At 34.4% G+C, this 21,887-nt stretch overlaps 1 protein-coding gene across 3 annotated transcripts in view; it reads right to left on the bottom strand.

Moving 5' to 3' along the window:
- macrod2 (mono-ADP ribosylhydrolase 2) overlaps nucleotides 1-21,887 on the bottom strand; it is an 862,504-nt gene that overhangs the window by 255,643 nt on the left and 584,974 nt on the right. For all 3 annotated transcript variants that reach the window (XR_015505021.1, XM_087277688.1, NM_200549.1), the window contains 1 exon segment: nucleotides 20,525-20,555. Coding sequence is in view for 2 of the 3 variants with exons in the window: in XM_087277688.1 (XP_087133814.1) it covers nucleotides 20,525-20,555 (31 nt within the window). In the remaining variant the exon portion in view is untranslated.

Raw genomic sequence — 21,887 nt, 5'->3', positions numbered from 1 at the left:
GTTTAAAGGGTTTCCTAAAATGTAAGTAATCTAACATTGATTAAAAACTTGTTTGTTGAACATTTGAATACCAAACTAATATTATGTTTCCAACCATGCTCATGTACTTTACAACAGTTTGAATTGCTCTTTTTATGTTGCTTAATTATATTATAGGTTATAACATAAAAAAGATGTCAAGCACTACTTTTGCTATCTGAAATTTGTTGCCAATTCTGTCAATAGCTTGTTATAAATTTTTGTTTTGATTTCGTTTACTACTGGAAGTCTAAAACAAAAATAAAAATCTTTTAGTTTAAGGTTTGGGGGATGAGTACAAGGCCAAATGCACTCAATACAAATACAAGATTTAAAAAGAAAATGGCCTCAAGATCAAAATTGGTCTCAAGTACTATAGCAGTAGTCGATACTCAGAAGACACTAGAGAGATATAAAAACAGTCAAGTATATAAACTGTATGGACAGCAATCACAAAAACTACCCAAAAGTGCTGTGAAAATCTCGGCATGTGCAATCAAATAATCATAAAGGAAACCTTACATGACTATACACTAGAAGTAAAATCACAGCAGAAAAAAACTTTAAACTGAGAGGGCGGAGAAAAAAAACTGAAAAAACAAATGACTGAGGCTGCCTTTAAGCCAGCAAAACTATAAATAAAAAAAAATACACATACAAAGAAAATCGATGATGCTTCTGTGTGGCAGACTCATCCTGAATATGATGCTACTTATAGATACACAAGCTAAATTATTCACTTGTCATCAGGGGGGAAATACGTATTTTTGGCCCATACAAATAATGCAATACAGTTTCATGGTCAGAATGAAATATATCTCCAAATTTTCAGGTGTCAGCTGATGGATGCCCACCAGAGTATGGGCTGCTGATGAGGGCTCATGGGATTTCCTTTGCTTCTAATGTGAACAAACACACAGATTCTACTGTACACTATATAGGATGTCAGCATTTTGTAGCTGCGTCCAAGTTCTTAGTGAACAATTTCAGTCCATATATAGTTCACTGTTGTGTAGCCGTAATGCAATCTGATTTATAGTGCACAACTACGCTATCTGGTTACCCAGGATGCAATGCCAAGTGGGCTACCAAATGCCAAAGGAAGACATATGGTGCATCTGAAATTGCACACTGGCTGAGTTGGCACTAAATGTGACTTCAGAGTTACTTCATGACTGTTAAAAAAGTAGGTTCTATTTAAAATGGTGCTTTTCATTCTTTTTCTTTCTTTCTTTCTTTCTTTCTTTCTTTCTTTCTTTCTTTCTTTCTTTCTTTCGAAAAGTGTAACTGTAATTGTGCACAGACACTTATTAAACAAATCCATTAAGTAATGGACAGTGTATATTTTTACATAATTTTAATGATCAACTGCATCACTTTAATAGACTTTGTTACAGTCTTTGCTGCGATTCCAATCAAACAACGTAGTCTACTAGATTTGTTTTACAAACTTAGCTGTACAAAATCCAGCACACTATAATATTGATGTGCTATGTCTTTGTTAGTCACAAACTCGAAAGTGTATTATTAATAAATATTTTTTTTTCAAATACTATTTTGTACATCCATTTCAGTTGTTGTTGTTCTCCTTAGTTTCATAAGTTACATTGACAATTTAACATCAATTATTTATTATTATAATTATTCTCTCTTTTTTAATGTTACATAAATTGACACCTTTCCCTAAAAGTTGTCTTGGTTTTGAAGTTATCATTACATTGATCAGTGTTCTTTTTAGTTGGGTACTTGAATAATTTGGATAAAAGTAAGTAACTGTAATATTGTAAGAGAAATAAATAATAACTTGACTTCTAGTTGATCATTTGGAAAAGTGGCAGAAGGTCAATCATAACAAATACTGTGGAAGACCTATTGGAACCAGCATGGACCCAAGATTCTCACAGAAATCAGTTAAGTTTGGTGAAGGAAACATCATGGTTTGGGGTTACATTCAGAATGGGGGCGTGCGAGAGATCTGCAGAGGGGATGGCAACTTTAACTGCCTGAGGTATCAAGACATTTGTGCTGCCCATTACATTACAAACCACAGAAGAGGGCAAATTCTTCAGCAGGATAGCACTCCTTTTCATACTTCAGTTTCCATATCAAAGTTCCTGAAAGCTAAGAAGGTCAAGGTGCTCCAGGGTTGGCTAGCTCAGTCACCAGACATAAACATTATTGAACATATCAGGGGTACGATGAAGGAAAAGCCTTGAAGATGAATCCAAAGTATCTTGATGAACTCTGGGAGTCCAGCAAGAACGCCTTCTTTGGCATTCCAGAGGACTTTATTAAGTGATTTGAGTCATTGCAGAGATGTATAGATGCAGTCCTCCAAGCTCATGAGAGTCATACACTATATTCATTATTTTTACATTGCACCAGGACTTTATATTCTATATTGTACATTATTTCTGTTAAGTGACAAGACTTTTGTCTCAGCAAAGTAAAACTTGTATGTTCTAATTAAAAATCAAGGCACGGTAATATTTTATTTGGGTACAATAAGTGTAATTTAGAGGCTTTCCCCTTTCATATAAAGCCAGTTCTGATAGCAAATGATCAAGTCATACATACATACATATATATATATATATATATATATATATATATATATATATATATATATATATATATATATATATATATATATATATATATATATATATATATATATATATATACATACATACATATATATATATCTGTATGTATAGGGTAGGGTATATATAAATTCATGTGAAATGGCAATCATTATGCTACTTTTAATAAAGCATTGCTTGATGTCTAGTTTTACAGTCATCAATAAACCGCACACAGAAGAAATGATAATGTATTGAATGACTCACATTGTCTGTTACTGTCTGAAAATGATATATTCAACTGTGTATATCTAATCAAATAATTTCATTCATGACTTTATTAATGCTTCATGAAAGGACACTATGAGCTTCGTTAAATTAAAATCTGGTATTTCTGAAAAACATAATCAACTAATTAACGTTTAAAAAAATATCAAATAGCTACTGAATGACAACATCATTAAATGCTCATTTAAAAGACGGTCACTAGCTTTCAAAAACCTTTTCAAGAAGTTTTGAATATACTGTAAGAATGCATCTACTAACCTACAGAGGCAGTTTTTTTGGACGTCAAGTCATATTTATATGAGGTGTCTTTGAGTGGGCACTGGTGGAAGCTATTGAATAATTAATGTGGAAAACTTTTGCACCAAGAAGAAACCTAAAAAAGCAGGGCCAGAACTACAGGGCCTGGAAGAACCGATGAAGTTTGAAATTGTCATGATTTGGCTGATAGTTGAGGAGGTGATGTCCAACCAAATCATTATGACGTGTCTAACTGAACCCATGGCTACAGCACTAATAAAAAAAAGTAAAAGCTGAGTGTGTCAGTTGGTGGATGACAGACATAAAAACAGATGTTGTGTAGGTGGATGTTCACAGAAATGCACAATACTTTAGAATATGAGTAGCAGAGCTTAGAGACAAGTGATTTTTTAAATTTTCAGAGAGATTCACAGTAAATACAAATAGTGTCAAAGCAGTTTTATAGAGAAAAAGGATAATAACCAAAACCAGGTACAAGTAAAGTACAATCTAGTTCATTAGGGACATTTATTTCCACAGAATGCTGATTTAGTTCTAGTTAGTTAAAACTGATAATTCCAGAATCAAACTCAAGCAAAAGTACCATTACTTGCCACAAAATAAGTAAAAGTTAGTCTTTTCCACTAATCAAATATGAGTAAAAAACAGCAACTCTAAATGTGGTCAAGAGTGGTGGTTTGTGAGTTTTATGAAGTGAAATTATTCTACAATATATTTATTATTAAAACTAATATGTTTTTAAAATGTGTTGGGAAAAACTTCATTAAGCAACAGTTGGGGAATTTGTTAAACAAATTCCAATTTCACAGGAAGACTAGTAACTTTGACTTCAACTGTACATTGTAAATTAATAATGAAAAATAAATGTTCTTTTAAGGGTGTTTTGAAGTGTAAAATAAATGATTTGCTATCCTTGGACTAAACAATAAAAAAATGAAACTATGTGAAAACATGTATCTATAATAATTCGACAAAAAGCAGATTGTTTTAACATGCAAAATCTGTGTAACCTAACCAAAGCAACAAATCTTGCTGTGATGATGTGTTAATGCTTAGGTTTTGAGCTTTGAACCCTGACTAACAATCTCAGAACATCAGCAGATTGCGCCGCAAACCGAGCTTGCGCAGCACTGATAGAATACATGCAATTTACGCATGTTTTTGAAAACATCACATTCTGTGCTGCATTTAGCTACTCTTTAAAACCATTAAACATCCTTGTCAAACATCGGTTGTTGTGTGTAATAATTTTGCATCTTCTTGGACACTTTTCAAAACTGTCTCAAAACTCAAGAAAAGACAAAGATAAGAGAAAAAGTAAAATCTAAAATGGTGACTGCAGATTTTAGAAAAATAATGCAGTAAAAGTAAATATAAAGAGCTAAAAATGCACTCAAGTAATTTCTAAACCACTTAGTAAAGTACAATTCCTGAGGGAAAAAAAAAAAAACTACTCAATTACAGTAGTTTGATTATTTGCAGATTGTTACTTTACACCACTTGCCCTAAACATATGTGATGCCACAAACACATAATAAAAGTTTAATCTTTTACATGCTAATCAGACTTTTTATCATAAGAAGATGTGATGGGGATAGATGGTGCGTGACAGGAGGTTTTATTTTAGAAGTAGTTTGTATTTCAAAGGTGCGGACAGAAAAAATGCTCATCGCTGAAATCTTATCACAGGGTGTGTGGTTAGAATATGGTGTAAAGGGGGACAAACTTGTGACCCACATCCAAAATGGATTGAGACACACATATATAAATGGCCAGGCCAGACCTGTCACTGCGTGACCTTGAAAAGTCATAGTTACTGGTGGTAGCATTTTGTCCCACATGCTAAATTTACCACCTAACATTTACTTTTTACTAAACCATGTCACACACATACATCAATCACATCAGTTTCCTACAGTGCTTCAGAATGTGAAAGAAACAAAAGATTTGGCTAAAATTTGTATATATATATATATATATATATATATATATATATATATATATATATATACATACACACACACACACACACACACACACACACACACACACATTTATTTTATTTTCGACTTAGTCTCTTCATTAATCTGGGGTTGCCACAGCAGAATGAACTGTCAACTTATTAAGCACATGTATTACGCAGCGGATGCCCTTCAAGCTGCAACCCATCTCTGGGAAACATCCATACACACTCATACACTACGGACAATTTAGCCAACCCAATTTATCTGTACCGTATGTGTTTGGACTGTGGGGGAAACCGGAGCACTTGGAGGAAACCGACGTGAACGCAGGGAGAACATGCAAACTCCACACAGAAATGCCAACTGACCCAGCCGAGGCTCGAATCAGCGACCTTCTTGCTGTGAGGTGACAACAATACCTACTGCGCCACTGCTATATATATATATAGTATTGGGAAACACCCACTCACTCTCGCATTCACACACGCACTCATACACTAAGGCCATTTTTGTTTACCCAATTATAGTGCATGTCTTTGGACTGTGGGGGAGAATTGAGCATCTAGAGGAAACCCACGCAAACATGGGGAGAACATGCAAACTCCACACAGAAATGCTAACTGGCTCAACTGGGACTCGAATCAGCGACCTTCTTGCTGTGAGGTGACAACACTACCTACTGCGCCACTGCTATATATATATATAGTATTGGGAAACACCCACTCACTCTCGCATTCACACACGCACTCATACACTAAGGCCAATTTTGTTTACCCAATTATAGTGCATGTCTTTGGACTGTGGGGGAGAATGGAGCATCTAGAGGAAACCCACGCAAACATGGGGAGAACATGCAAACTCCACACAGAAATGCTAACTGGCTCAACTGGGACTCGAACCAGCAACCTTCTTGCTGTGAGGCGACAATGTTAACCACTGAGCCACCATGCCACCCATCCAGGCATTTTATTTAACAAAATAACATATGTACATAGGTTGGTTAATTTGTTGATTTACCTTAATTTTTCTAATATTCTGTCTGATAACGATCAGTCAATCTGGAGCAGAAGCATGTCTACAAATGCAGTCCTAACCAAATTCAGAACTAATCATTTTTAAGCAGAATATAACAACAGAAAGCTTGTATGTGTTGAAACCCGTAGTCATCTGCTAACTCAGTAATAAACTCTACCACGGCTGTCCAATTTATTCAGCACACAATATCTTTAACATTCAAATTGGTAACTAGTGAGTTTATTGAGCCTGATTCAAGAAACGCTTTGACCGATTGATAAAAAAGAAGTCAAACTCAACTTGTTTACGAATCAGACATCACTAGCTGAACGCTGTCACACTCTGTTTACTCTTGTCACACACAGTTGAAATTCCTTGCCTATTTACCATCTTACTGCACCCAATCTTTCTCTCATGTCACTTTCAATTCAGGCTGCAAGTTCACAGCTCAGCTAAAATATAAAATCTCATTGCCGTAGGGCTGTAGATTTAGATTCCTCTCAAACAACTGTGATCTCTAAAATATGTCCTCAACCCTCCAAACTTCCCCGAGCTGTGTCAGTCTTGACAATGATAAAACCATGAAAGTGTAAAACACAAAACTTTCATCTGTTTCCCTAGATGCAATGCTAAGATTTGCTTTTTTCCTGCTTGTGCTGAGATAACCCCACATCAGTGTGTGATCATAAAAGATTCCCTCTTTAAGTCTGTGTTCACACTTCCACTACTCCCCTGCAGAAACCTCAAGAATTAAATACAGCGCCATCCTGAGAGGGGAAACCTGCGCCTTTATCAAGGTAAAGAGATAAGGGCTTCTGTCCTAATCCACTACAGAGATAGACAGGGGAATTACGGACTCAAGACACCTGGTGGACTGACCCTGGCTGATCCCAAAACTGACATCCGGATGCATTGTCTGGATTACGGCTTCATATCTCACAGCAGCAGAGTGATGGGCAAAAAATAAAATCTTAGTGTCAACTTACAGAGAAGTTGGAAATATTTGTCAAAAATTTGTGCACTATTCTAAAATGAAAGAAAAACGGCTTTTGAATATGATTTTGGAGAACATTATACATTACATTATACTATACAGTTGAAGGCTAAATTAATAAACCCTTTTATGATGCCTTTAAGAATTTTCCTTAAACAGTTTTAATATTTAGATACTTAAAAAATTATATTTATTTTTTATATTTATATTTCATTTTTTTTTATAAATTATACCATCTTTGCCTCCAAAAAAACAAAAAAAAAATAAATAAAATTACTGTTTATGCGATATGTATGCAATGCAGTGTCTATGGGGCAGGACAGTAAATTTACCTTTTATAATGCCTTTAAACACCATTGTGGAATTTTTCTTTTATTATTTCAGCAATTAAGATTGTAAAATAAATAAATAAATAAATAATTTATTTATACAGTACAATTTTGTCTGGTTCTTGAATCTGATTGGCTGACAGATGTGACATTTTCTGCAAATTATAGCACTCGTACAGTCTGTTAACCTTTCACCCTTGTGTATTACTCCACCCACATACAGCGACAAGCAGTGGGCACTCTGTAGTTTGAAAAATATTGCTCAAAATAATGTACTTTCTTGAGAATGCAGTTGTTTAGATTGCAACTATGCACTTTATTTATAAGGATAGTGCCTATTTTTAAATATCTATAATTATAATTTTGGAACATCGGATTCGGCGCATCGGCTACCATCAGCCTGTCTGAGCAGACAAAAGAATGTGAGGATTGACATTCCACCACAAGACAGAGAACACATATTAACTCCTTATGTAAGGAAAACAGCTTTTTCTCAGCATAGAGAAATACAGAGAAAAACATGGCATTTCATGCCACTCAGCCTTATAGTCTAAAATGTGAGCAAAAATCACCTGTTTTGTCATCCCTTTAGACATGCTAGATAATCATTCAAATAGCTCAAACTAGCTCTAAAGTTACACTGGTAAAGAAGCAACAGTTTCTGCTGTTCTGACCGTCAGCTGCAGATGTGAACGGATGGTGGAAGAAAGTAGTTCCTCTTACAAAAGGGTTTTTGAGGCTCTCCGTGCTTAATTTTCTTTGTCATACACATGATTATGCCATCTAACCGTTGTAAAAATGGAATTTTTGTCACTGGTGGGGGCAATAAGGCACTCGGCCTGCAGCCTCATGCCAACTCATGCCTCCCACCAGTGCCGATATACAACCACATTGCACTGCTCTTTTTATATTTGCTCATTTGCCAAAACCATGCTTCACTGTAGGGAGAGTTTTACCCTGGTGATGAGTAGTGCCTGGTTTTCTCAAACATCTCATCAGACCAGAGAATTTTGTTTCTTATGGTCTAAAAGTCCTTCAGATGCCTTTTGGCAAATTCCAGGTGGAGTGTGGCTTCCGTCTGGCCACTCAACCATACAGGCCTGATCGATGGATTGCTGTACAGATTGTTGTCCTTCTGTAAGGTTCTCCTCTCTCCACAGATGAACGTTGGAGCTCAGACAGAGTGACCATCGGGTTATTGATCACCTCCCTGACTAAGGCCCTTCTGCCCGATCACCCATCTTAGATGGACGGCCAGCTCTAGAAAGAGTCCTGGTGGTTTCAAACACCTTCCACTTAATGATGATGGAGGCCACTGTGCTTACTGAAACTTTCAGAGCAGCAGAATGTTTTTCTGTAACCTTCCCCAGCCTTGTGCCTTGAGACAATCCGGTCTCTGAGGTCTACAGACAATTCCTTTGTCTTCATGCTTGGTTTGTGCTTTGGTGTGCACTATCATCCCTGGGATCTTATATAGACAGGTGTATGCCTTTTCAAATCATGTCCAATCAACTGAATTTACCACAGGTGAACTCCAATTAAGCTGGTGAAACATTTCAACATGATCAGGGGAAATAGAATATTCCTGAGCTAAATTCAATTTAGATTTTTAGAATACTTATGCACATGATTTTTCGTTTATATATATATATATATATATATATATATATATATATATATATATATATATATATATATATATATATATATTGTTTTTTTTTATTGTTGCAAATTTATATATATATATATATATATATATATATATATATATATATATATATATATATATATATATATATATATAAATTTGCAACAATAAAAAAATCACATTGTCATTATAGGCTATTGTGTATAGAATTTTGAGTAAAAAAAAAAATCCATTTTGCAATAAGGCTGTAACCTAAAAAAAATGTGGAAAAAGTGAAGCACTATGAATACTTTCCGGATGCACTGTACATTCATTTATTCATTCATTCATTCATTCATTCATTCATTCATTCATTCATTCATTCATTAAATTATTCATTCACTCATTCATTAATTAACTCATACATTCATTCGAGGGTGTTTTAAGTTAAAAATTTCCGCTACTGAGAAATTCAAAGATGTGAAAAGGATCCATAGCGCCTGTGAAATTTGAATTCTTTTTCAAATATTTCTAAACTGATATTTAAGAGAGCAACAACATTTTCATATCATGTATTATTTCTTTTAGTTTGGCTAAATATTTATGTACGCACACAAGCACTCATGCACGGTCCCCAAAAAAGAAAGAAGAAAAACAGGTTGGTGTTTGGATCCAAGTAAACAGATGCTTTAAGCAGATAAATTTAATTCAGTGATTGTTATATTGTTTGCCAACAATTGCCTATATAATTAATATTTTTATTTAATTTTAATAAATATTATAATAACAGATGTAGTATGTAACTTTTCAATTCTTAACCATGTGGGGCAATGTTGCTCATGCGCTTATTTAATGCTCAGAACCCCAATAAAAATGTGCTTGACTACACAGTGAATTCTTCAGGATGAGACGAGAGTGAGGTGTTCCATTACTAATGCAAGATCTGACCAAAATGAAATGCAATTATTGATGCAGATTTTACTGTGACCTAATGTTGGGAGAGTTGGATTCAGAATATAAAGGTCACAGGATCGAGTCTCCGGAAAAGCAGGATTTGTTGGTGGGGAGAGTGAAAAAATATCCACCTCAATACCATGACTGAGGTGATTTCTTTGACCCCCAACAGCTCCCTGGGCAGCCCACTGAGTATAGTCACGGGTTTAAGTCACTTTGTTTAAATATGTCTCCTAAAATGCTTAAATGTAAACAAACTATGTTTAATACTTAAGTGGAAAAAGTCTTTTGTACAAAGACTTATTTCATAATTTTAGCCCAAATTTTGATATTGCACATAGGATTAAAGACAAAGAACTTGCTAACTGATGAATATGATGATGTCAATAACTGAGTGACACATTTTGATGTCAGTCTGTCCTTTTTATTGACAAAATCATCAGACGTTTTAACCTCATAGGCACACAATGAGTTTTTCCACCTCTAGGCTGTGGCGAGAGATGAACTAGTGTCTAATTCATTTTCTTTGTGTGGCTTATCTAAAGTAGAGGTTGAATATATCATGACAGATTGTGACAGCGCCATAAGAAAAGGCCGTTAAGATGCAGCGTAATTGCAGTTTTCTCCTGTTTGACACACACTCTCTCTCTTTCTCTTTCTGCAGGCTAAAATAATAATGAAAGAATTAACCTGTGGAGTTCAAGGCTACTGGATATGATTCTTCCTCCTGATATGAATCTTAGACACACAAGCTTTGAACAGCATCTTTAAGTTGTCAAAGGTGAAATAACTGTAGGGGAGACCGAGGGCGACTGTAACACTCATCTCATAAGAAAAAAAAAAGAAAGAAAGAAAAGAACAGGTAAGTGTAAAGACAAGTTCAGCACAACAAGTTGGCTTGTTGCCTGAAAACAACGGACTAAATATATAGATTTAATGATTTGACTCTCTTATAATTTTAAAATGCTATTAAATCTTAAAATATCTTTCTATTTCATCTATGTTAATTATAACATGAGTGAGTGATGTAACACTGCGACTACTAAAGACATGTTGTAGCACTGCCCTGAGATTATTCATGTTCCCAATTTTTAAAGGGGTAGTTCCCCCAAAAATGAAAATGTATGCACCCTCAATTGGTTATAAAACTTTGAGTTTCTTTATTCTGTTGAAAACAAATAAAACTATTCATTAGAAACCATAACATATGCACTACCTGACAAAAGTCTTGTCGCCTATCCAAGTTTTAGGAGTACCCAATATTAACTTGACTTCTGGTAACTCATTTGGTATCAGAAGTGGCTTATATGAAAGGCAAAGGCCTCTAGATTATGCTTATTTTACCAAAATAAATTATGATCAAGCCTTAACTTTTAAGGATTTAATCAGGACAGTAATATCTGACTTTGCATACAAAAAAGTCTTGTCACTTAACAAATATTGTAGAGTAGAATATAAAGTCATGGTGCAGTGGAAAAAATAATTAATAATGTGTTTGACTCTCATGAGCTTGAAGAACTGAATTCCTACATCTCTGCAATTATTCAAATAGCTTATTAATAAAGTCATCTGGAATGGCAAAGAAAGCATTCTTGCAGGAGTTCATCAAGATTCTTTGGATTCATCTTCGATGATTCTTCCTTCATCTCACCCCAGTCAATCTCAATAATGTTTATGTCTGGTGACTGAGCTAGACAAACTTGGACCTGCACCTTGACCTTCTTTGCTTTCAGGAACTTTGATGTGGAGGCTGATGTATGAGAAAGAGCGCTATCCTGCTGAAAAATTTGCCCTCTCCTGTGGTTTGTAATGTAATTAGTAGCACAGATGTCTTGATACCGCAGGCTGTTGATGTTGGCCACTCTGCAGATGTCTTGCACACCCCCATACTGAATGTAACCCCAAACCATGTTTTTTTCGTCACCAGACTTGACTGATTTCTCTGAGAATCTTAAGTCCATGCGGGTTCCATTAGGTCTTCTGCAGTATTTGTGATTTGGAGGAAGTTTGATTATTAGTTATTATTAGTTATTAAGACTTTTGACAGATAGTATAAGTATATATATATATATATATTTTGTTTTGTTTTTCAACAGAAGAAACTCAAACAGGGTTGGAACAAGTGAAGGTTGAGTAAAAGACCTTTTCATTACCATTTTCATTATTGGGTGAATTATCCATTTAAAGCAATATTTAGTTTTTATGGTAGATGAATGTATCATTTAAAATCAGTTTCTCTAATAAATACAAAAAGAAAAGAGTAAAAATTCAAAAGTGAATCTTAGAATACAATGGTACAACGCATAAACCAGTAACATTTTGGGAAAAAACTTTTTTAAGAAGCTAACAAAGCCAAACATAGATGTATATTTATTTACTCAGATTCAGGTCAAGGTTACATTTTATACTTTTAATTTCCTAAAACCCCGCTTATGCTATCGCTTTCTCAAAACAATATGACACCAGAAAAAACGTGGCACATTTGATGAACCAACTGCCAATCTAGGAAACCGGGAGGAAAAAGTAAACGCTACATCCAGACAGAATAAAAGATGATGCAACCTCTGTCCACCTCTGTGCTTTGCCTGTGTCCGCACAATGTAAGACACTGATAGATTCGCCAGTCCTTCCCATCCTCTCTAAAAAAGAAATAACCCGTTTTAACCCGTCTCTTGTGGCATTGATTGATAGGCTATGAGCGTCGGACTTAATAACCTCTATCATACCGTCCAACCCCTGTGCTGGCAGCAGGCGGCAGTTTGTTTATGGGTGGCATCTCCTCCAATACGCCATGTGTGCGAAAGCTCTACCTGTGCTAATGGTGTGGGCTGAGGGATTGGACTGTCAGCTGGGACTGAGGCCTCATTTTTCTACCTGCCTGCTGTCCACGTTTCCCACCCCACAGAACAGCCCCTTTACGCCTTACCCTCTGCACCCCGATCATCTGTCAGCGTGGACCTGAGCTCCCATGATGCAGCACAGAAGAGCGATGGGGTGTCAGGTTTGCTTGGCCGTGAGTGACAGCGAGACATGCTGGACCCTGGGTGCAAGTGGACTGTTAATTTGCTGATCCAGTCTCGCTTGCTTAGCTTATTCATGTTAAAGAATATAGCGATGAACTAAAAATGTTGAATGAATCCTTTTTAGTCGTATTTGATATTTACTATCAAAAAATGTAAATTGATTGTTTCTATATTCTGTATTCCAGGGCTTTCTAAGTTTGGGATATTCCAATAAAGCATGTATATCAGGCATGTCCAAGCTTGGTCCTAGAGGGCCGGTGTCCTGCAAAGTTTAGTTCCAACCCCAATCAGACACACCTGGCCTAGCTAATCAAGCTCTTACTAGGCTTTCTAGAAACAACCTTGCAGGTGTGTTGAGGCAAGTTGGAGCTAAAATCTACAGGACACAGCCCTCCAAGACCTAGTTTGGAGACCCCTGGTGTATATGCACTGCTTGGCTGCGTCCGAAACGGCATACTTCCATACTATATAGTATGCTAAAATCAGTATGCCAGCCGAATAGTATGTTTGAATTCATAGAATTCGAAAATCAGTATGCGAGAATTACCCTGATGACGTACTACTTCCGCCGAGATTCTGAAGTGCGCATTCCATGCACGCTGCGCTATCCCATAATGGCCCACGAGAGAATTCATGAATGGGAGTGACCAACTGACGCAGGTAGGTCATGTGACCATGACAAAATGGCAGATGTAGTACGTCCGAATTCCATTCATACTTTTCACATTCATACTGTATAGAGTGTTCTTTTCTAACGCCCGAGTTGTACGTTTAAATTCAAATGCAGCACCTACTGAGTAGTAGGCGGTTTCGGATGCAGCCCTAGTGTTTTCCAGCCAACGATGAACTTTCGGTAAAAGGTTTATGTTACCATTTTTATTTTTAAAAGATTCCTTTTACGGCATGATGTTGTAATTTAATTAAAATACAATTAGTTAAACAGACTTAAATATTTCTTTAGTTGTTAAAGCATTAAACATGATAAGAAACCATGTAAACGCAAGCCCCGTCAGGAGCAGCAGATGAGAAACCCACAGAAACTCCATTGAAAGTACTGTTGTAAACAATAATTTTCCAGAAAAATGGAATTCAGCGCAGTGCTTCTTCTCTGATCTGAGACCCACTTTATATCGTATATCAATAAGGCAGTGAAGATCACTAACTTTTACAGAAATCAGATATTAAATGTGGAGATTCTGTAATGGTGTGAAAGTTTAATGGAAGCGTTTGAGCTGGCTGACTTAAAATCATAGTAGCAATCTAGTAGAGTAGGGCAGAGCAATATTCTAAGGCTGTCCATACTATTTATTTACCTTTTTATTATCTTAATTTCTGTCTTATAAGAAACAAATGGAAATACAAATAGCTGAAGTAAATTAGAAGACATTTAAAAGAAGAAAGATCAGCATTTATTTGATCTCCCTTGGCACCAAGGATGGCTTAAAACCTTTAAGAAACCTGTCCTGATGTTTCATGAAATATTGTACTATGAATTAGCAAGACTCTTTCAGCACTTCCCAGAGTTCCTAGATTTAAGCTGTTAAACACTGTAAAAAACATCCATAAACTGTATTTTGCGATTGATGTTTTGTTTTTGTTCTCTTTTGAATTGCATTATGGCACCTTAGTCTTTCCTCCAAAAATGTTTGATCATTTGATCTTTTCTCTCGATGATTTTACTGCAATAGCAGTGTGTTCAGGATCATTACCATGCTGAAAAACAAAACTATTACCTTTGAGGTACTTTCCAGGAAGAAGGGCATAATAGATTAAGACCTGTCTGTATTTTTAAGAAATCAGGATTTCATCAACACAGACATTATCGCCAACATCAGTGGCAGAAATACAGTCACAAACCAAGAGAGCATCCACCATGCTTCAATAAAGCCTGCAAACATTTCTCTTAAACTTCTCATTTTATATGTCTTAAACAACTATATTAAATTAAATAAAACCCTTTTCTAACCTTATTTTCTGGCTGTATTCTAATAAAGATAAATAATTATGTATGGTTATTATACCATCACGAAAACAACAAATGTAATCTTCACCAAAAAAATCTGAGAGTACAGTACAATAATGACAGACATTTTTAATATAGTTTTAATATAGTTTACCTGTAAAAATATCTGTGCAGCAAAGTACTGCTACATACAGTGCGCAGCATATCTCTCATTTAAATTCATATTTTCTATAGGATGCTATGCGATATTATATTTGTGCATATACACAGTTAGTTTAGCCAGCACTGAAGCCAAATCTGGAGTTATTCTTACAAAATAACTTGCAAAATTGGTAAAAAAAAATTTGTAGTCCAAATGTATATGTTAGGGGAAAAAAATTAATAAAAATTTCAAAATAGCAAAATCAAGAGAAAAAATATATAAATATATACAGTTGAAGTCAGAATTATTAGCACCCCTCCCCTCTGAATTATTAGCCCCCTTGTTTATTTTTATCCCCAATTTCTGTTTAACGGAGAGCAGATTTATTCAATGCATTTCTGATTTAAAATAATTCATTTGAATAATATTTTAATAACTCATTTCTAATAACTGATTTATGTTTATCTTTGCCATGATGACAGTAAATTATATTTGACTAGATATTTTTTCAAGACACTTCTGAACATCTTAAAGTGACATATAAAGACGTAACTGGGTTAATTAGGCTAACTAGGCAGGATAGTGTAATTAGGCAAGTTATTGTACATCAATGGTTTGTTCTGTAAACTATCGAAAAAATATATAGCTTAAAGGAGCAAATAATTTTGACCTTAAAATGGGTTTTAAAAAAATGCAAAACTGCTTTTATTCTAGCCGAAACAAAACAAATAAGACTTGCTCCAAAAGAAACAATTATATCAGACGAACTGTGAAAATTTCCTTGCTCTGTTAAATGTAAGAATATCATAAGGGGCTTATAATACTGACTTCAACTGTATAACATTTTGTAGAAATGTTGTATTTTTTTGTGCAAGTTTTTGCATGAGTTTAAATGTATTATCTTTCCTATTTTAAAGTTGTTCTGTGACTAAAATATTATTTTAATAAATATATCTGTTTAATAAATCTGTTTTGTTCAAATGCACTAATATATATTACTCATAATTGCTTAGAAATGGATAAAAATATTCATTGTCAAAATGGGGTGCACTCACTGTACATCAGAGAAACAAAGAAACATGGATAAGTGTGAAGAAATAACATCCATGTTTGTTAATAAAACAATGTAAAAAGAGCCTTCCTGTGGTACAAACACCTGAAGCATCACACAGATAGAAACACCTCAGTGTGCAAGAGCTGAATTTACTGATTTTTACAACTTTTACATAATACACACGTGTAAAAGTGGCCGTCTTGCTGAGTGTTGATGTAAACAGTCTAAACAAATCTGAAGTGAAAGCAATTCTCCTTGTATATTGTCATGTATTTTGTCTTAAAGTGAGCAGCAGCCTAATAATACACAGTTTATGCTGTTTTATTAGAGAAAGAACACACACACAGACACAAACACATAAACATTCACTGCTTTGGGTTGAATATGGTAATACATTTATTAACATATGTAGAATGTATTTGAATGTACATGTGTGTGTGCCTCCATGTCTTAAACTTTGAAAACCCCTTGATCCATTACATTTTATCATTACTTTTTCATGCAGAGGATTCAGTTTTTTTTGTATCCACACACTGAAAATAATGTGTTCACTGATTATTTTTACAAATATCAATTGCATTTGTATTAAATCTAATCACTGAACTGAATCAATAATTGAATGAAATCAAGAGGTTGCAAATCGATAATGAAGAAAATGTTCACTCTGCTTATTTGTGACATGTTCATGTCATCAATGGTAGCACATGAAAGCTCAGGCGTACGAAATTCATTTTCCTCCTAAATGAGTGTTTACTGTCATTTAGGCTGAGAAAAAGCAGAACACGTCAGGTTTGGGAAGTGTTCTAGGTTATTAGCTCTTTGATCATAATATTGGAGTGCTCTTTTTGCGTTCAGAGTAAATGCTTTCTCTCTGTGTGATGATCTGAACAATTATGCAGCGCTAGAAAGGCAGGTTGAAGATTATTTATTGAATCAAACATAATTGAATTCTTTCTGAAGTGCTCAGATCTCAGAGGATTTTTCTTGTCTGGCAGAATCATGTCTATACACACATTTAGATTATACACTAAAAGTTAAGATTTTTTTTAAAGAAAATTATAGTTTTATTCAGCAAATATACATTAATTTGATCAAAAGTGACAGTAAAGAAATTCGTAATGTTACAAAAACTCACATTAATTCTATTTGAACTATGAATGCATAAAATAATACTGTGAAAATGCAGCAGTTTAAACTTTAGAAAGAATACATACAGTTGAAGTCAGAATTATTAGCCCCCTTAGAATTTCTTTCTTCTATTTTAAATATTTTCCAATATGTTTAACAGAGCAAGGAATTTTTCACAGTATGTCAGATAATATTTTTTTTCTTCTGGAAGTCTTATTTCTTTTATTTAGACTATAATAAAAGCAGTTTTTAAAAAATTTTAAACACCATTTTAGGGACAAAATTATTAGCCTCTTTAAGCTATATTTTTTCACAACTGTCTACAGAATAAACCATCATTATACAATAACTTGCCTAATTATGATGACTTTTTAGCGCAATAGCCCAAATACATGTCATAGAATATTAATATTAATAATCATAATTTAAATAATGAAATTATATAACCTATCCCAATCCTGACATAGCTGCGTTTAAATAATAACTGAAGACGTCACTTTAATGCATTCGCACGTTATGTTAAATTATTTTAAATTAGACGCCCCATCCATAACCAACCTTAAATCATACCTGAACACTGTTTAACAGTTCCATGTAAACTGTTTTGTGTGACATTCTCGTAAAATCTCTCTGCTTTTGAATATCTTTGTTCGTAATTGTTCTTAGCCCTGTCAATGTTTATCTATTTTGTATTATTATAATATTTAATTTCCTGTTTCTCTTACGTTTATATTCTTTAGCTGTCAATATAATACTTCGCGTCTATGGAAGAAAGAGTCAATAAAGATAGACAATGTATAACATCATATTCATCAAAAGACGGTTTATGTGCAAGTAACCGCACCGGTCCGAGCAGGGAGCGAGCCGGCATGGGAGACAAGCTCCGATAAGATTGCAGAACAACGTCTGTCACTAGGCAGTCCGAGAACTGAGATTTACGCGATCACCAGCTGGCTTCCGTTACATAAGGGCAAATATAGATGACTAAAACCTCATTTACTCATTTTACTCATACTTTTTATCATTTACAATGTCCAAAACATTAATATTAATATTAAATGCTACTTTTGTGCCTTTAATAGCTTTTTTCTCGCCTGTTTACTGGGTTAAAAATCTTACATTCCATCTCCACCTGCTGGTGAAAGCTAGAGCAGCTGGCGATCTTCAATCTGCAATGTATTGCTTTTCCTGCAGTTCCCGGATGTAATGTTGAATTTTAACAGTCGAAGTTGATCCACTGAATTTATGGAAGCGAAAATTTGAACTGAAATAAAATGAACTGAAAATGACCTTTTGAATATTATACATCGTATTTTTAAAGGGTATTGAATATTTTGTAAGTGAAATCTGAAAATTGAATATGAATTATTGAATTTTTAAGTATGAAAACGTGTTTGAAATATTTTTCGTTGAAATATTCAAAGCTTAAATATACAGATATGTTAAATTTCAGGACCTACAAATACAAACCCTGTAATTCAAGTCATTAAAATGCAAGAACTTGTTAATACGGTGTATTATTTTTTCAGTTTGTGATATTCAACAAGCTTTTTAATTCAAGACTTTAGGCATTGATTTTGTTCCATACTAATTACCCTTACCTGCCTTGTTAACCTAATTAACCTAGTTAAGCCTTTAAATGTCACTTTAAGCTGTATAGAAGTGTCTTGAAAATATCTAGTCAAATATTATTTACTGTCATAATGGCAAAGATCAAATAAATTAGTTATTAGAAATTAGTTGTTAAAACTTTTATGTTTAGAAATGTGTTGAACAAATCTTCTCTCCGATAAACAGAAATTGGGGAAAAAATAAACAAGCAGTCTAATAAATCAGGGGGGCTAATAATTCTGACTATAACAGTATATAGACAGAATTAAAAATATGCCTTAAGCACCAAATCAGCATATTAAAATGATTTCTGAAAGGATATGTGACACCTAAGACTGCAGTTATGATGTTGAAAAGTCAGCTTTGTCAGTACAAATAAATATATGAATTATTATATAACAAATTACATTTATAATTTAATCAAACAATTGTGTTTTGAATAGATTCTAAGTAAGGAATAATCTGAATTGAATTTTAAAATCATTTTAAAAGCTCATAGTACTGTTCATATTATTATTATTTTTCCCAAAACATTTCTCAGGTTTTTGTCCTCAAAATTCTTTTGTAAATAACACTTAATCCTTTCATCCAGAGCCTTAGCCGCTAATTCATTAGTGTAATTTTAGCAATTGTAATAAACTTAACGTGAGCCATTAATATGCAAACCAATGCAGTTATCAGAGATAGAAGAAAAAGACAATATGTATTTCAACAATTAATACAGATTAAATTTATAGGAAAATCTACATAAGGAAACAAAAATGGTAACACTTTATTTTGATGGTCCATTTGAGTATTAGTGGACTGTCTGCTTATTATCTGTTGATACTGCTCGATCAACAGACATTTAACTGACTATAAGAAACTTTGCAAGTACATGTCAACTTACACAAACCCCTAATCTCAACCCTAACCCCAACCTTAATTGAAATCTAATGAGAATTAGTTGGCAGATGCAATGTAACTTAAATTCAACAAATGGACCATCAAAATAAAGTGACCACAAAAATGGGCATTTTAACCTATTGTTTAATATGGTTATTTGTTTGGTCAGTTTCTTTGTGGGGTTTGATTCTTTTACTTTTTTAGGCAGTAAACATTGAAACTTGCTTTGTTAGTAGTAATAATAGTAATAGTAACTAATCACAATAAAGGGTTTCAATATTTCACAATGTTACTGTATTTTTGTTTTACCAAATAGACAAAGCCTAATACTACAAGTATGCATATTTAAAATCATCAAAAAATAATAAATACAAAAAAAGAATACTCAACCACATCATGCATACTTAAACATGTGTCTTTCAAAAAGAAATTGCCAATTTTGAATATGAAAGTAATGAAGGGAGAATTATAAGACGTGAAAAGATTGCCAAGCCAGTTTGTTTATCATTAAACACACACACACACGCACGCACGCACGCACACACACACACACACACACACACAGACACAGACACACACGCACGCACGCACGCAGACACAGACACACAAGGAGCACATGCTGCAAGCTGCTATCCAAACTGCACACATTTTCTTAATGCACATGTTAGAATGAATAAACGTTTTGCTTACCATAAATTCCTGTTGATATGCATGGAAAGGCCTGTAATAGGATAGAGAAAAAACAAAACAAAATGTAAGCAAACTAACAAAAAAACAAAGCAAACTGCAGTTAAATGTTCCCCTGTTACGATTATTGGCATCCTCCATTATTTAGTTATTAGTTATTGAGTCATTATTATTCACCATTGTTATTGATCAGATCGCTTCATCAGAGCGATTCATCAGATCGCTCAACAATAAGTCTCTTTTAGTCAATGATTTTATCAACACAAATTGCCTTGATTTTATGCTTTTAACTGAAACTTGGCTAGATGACAGTTGTAGCGCAGCAGTTCTGAATGAAGCAGCTCCTTTAAACTTTGACTTTTTGGGTGTTTGCAGAGCTAATAGGAGAGGTGGAGGCATCGCTGCCCTGTTTAAAGATGACTATGAATGTAAACAAGTGTCATTTGGTGACTATCTGTCTTTTGAATATCTGAGTATAGCACTAAAAGGTGCTCCACGCATCTTACTAATCATTATCTACAGACCTCCAAAATATTCTCCAGCTTTTATTGAGGATTTTACAGAGCTGTTATCAATAGTAACCTCTGAATTTGATTATTTTAGTATTGCTGGGGATTTTAATATTCACATTGATAATCCAGAAATCAATGCTGTAAAAGAACTGATGACTGTTTTTAACACTTTTGATCTGACTCAGCATGTTCAAGGACCCACACACAATCATGGACACACTCTTGATCTACTTATAACTAAGGGTTTACACATTTCATCAACTGTTGTTAAGGATGTGGCACTATCTGATCATTTCTGTATCTTTTTTGATATATTGATCACTCCAGCTATTAAAGACAGATCAGTCTCTGTCAGAAAGAGATGCATAAATGAGAACACTAGTGAGCAGTTTATGAAGGCCATATCACTAGCACCAAGTATATCTGCAGATTCTGTTGATTCTCTCCTTGATTTATTCAATTCGAAAATTGAGAATGTCATAAATGACATCGCTCCTGTTAAAGTCAAGAAGATGACTGGCAGGCAAAAGGGATCTTGGACAAGGTCACCGAAAGTACAAATGATGAAAAGACAGTGCAGAAAAGCTGAGCGTATGTGGAGAAAAACGAAACTAGTAGTCCATTATAACATCTATAAAGACAGTCTTCATGCCTTTAATATGGAACTAAACACTGCTAGACAGACTTTCTTTTCAAGCCTTATAAACAGCAACTTAAATAATGCTCGCACACTCTTTGCAACGATAGAGAGACTCACAAACCCCCCCAGTCAGATTCCCAGTGAGCTCCTCTCTGAAAGCAAATGTAATGAGTTTGCTCATTTCTTCACTGATAAGATTAATAATATCAGAAAG

This window comes from Danio rerio, chromosome 13 (genome assembly GCF_052040795.2).
Source record: "Danio rerio strain M-AB ecotype USA chromosome 13, GRCz13ab, whole genome shotgun sequence".
NCBI classification, from domain to species: domain Eukaryota; kingdom Metazoa; phylum Chordata; class Actinopteri; order Cypriniformes; family Danionidae; genus Danio; species Danio rerio.
Note: the sequence above shows the minus strand (reverse complement) of the source record. Positions and strands in the feature narration are given on the sequence as shown.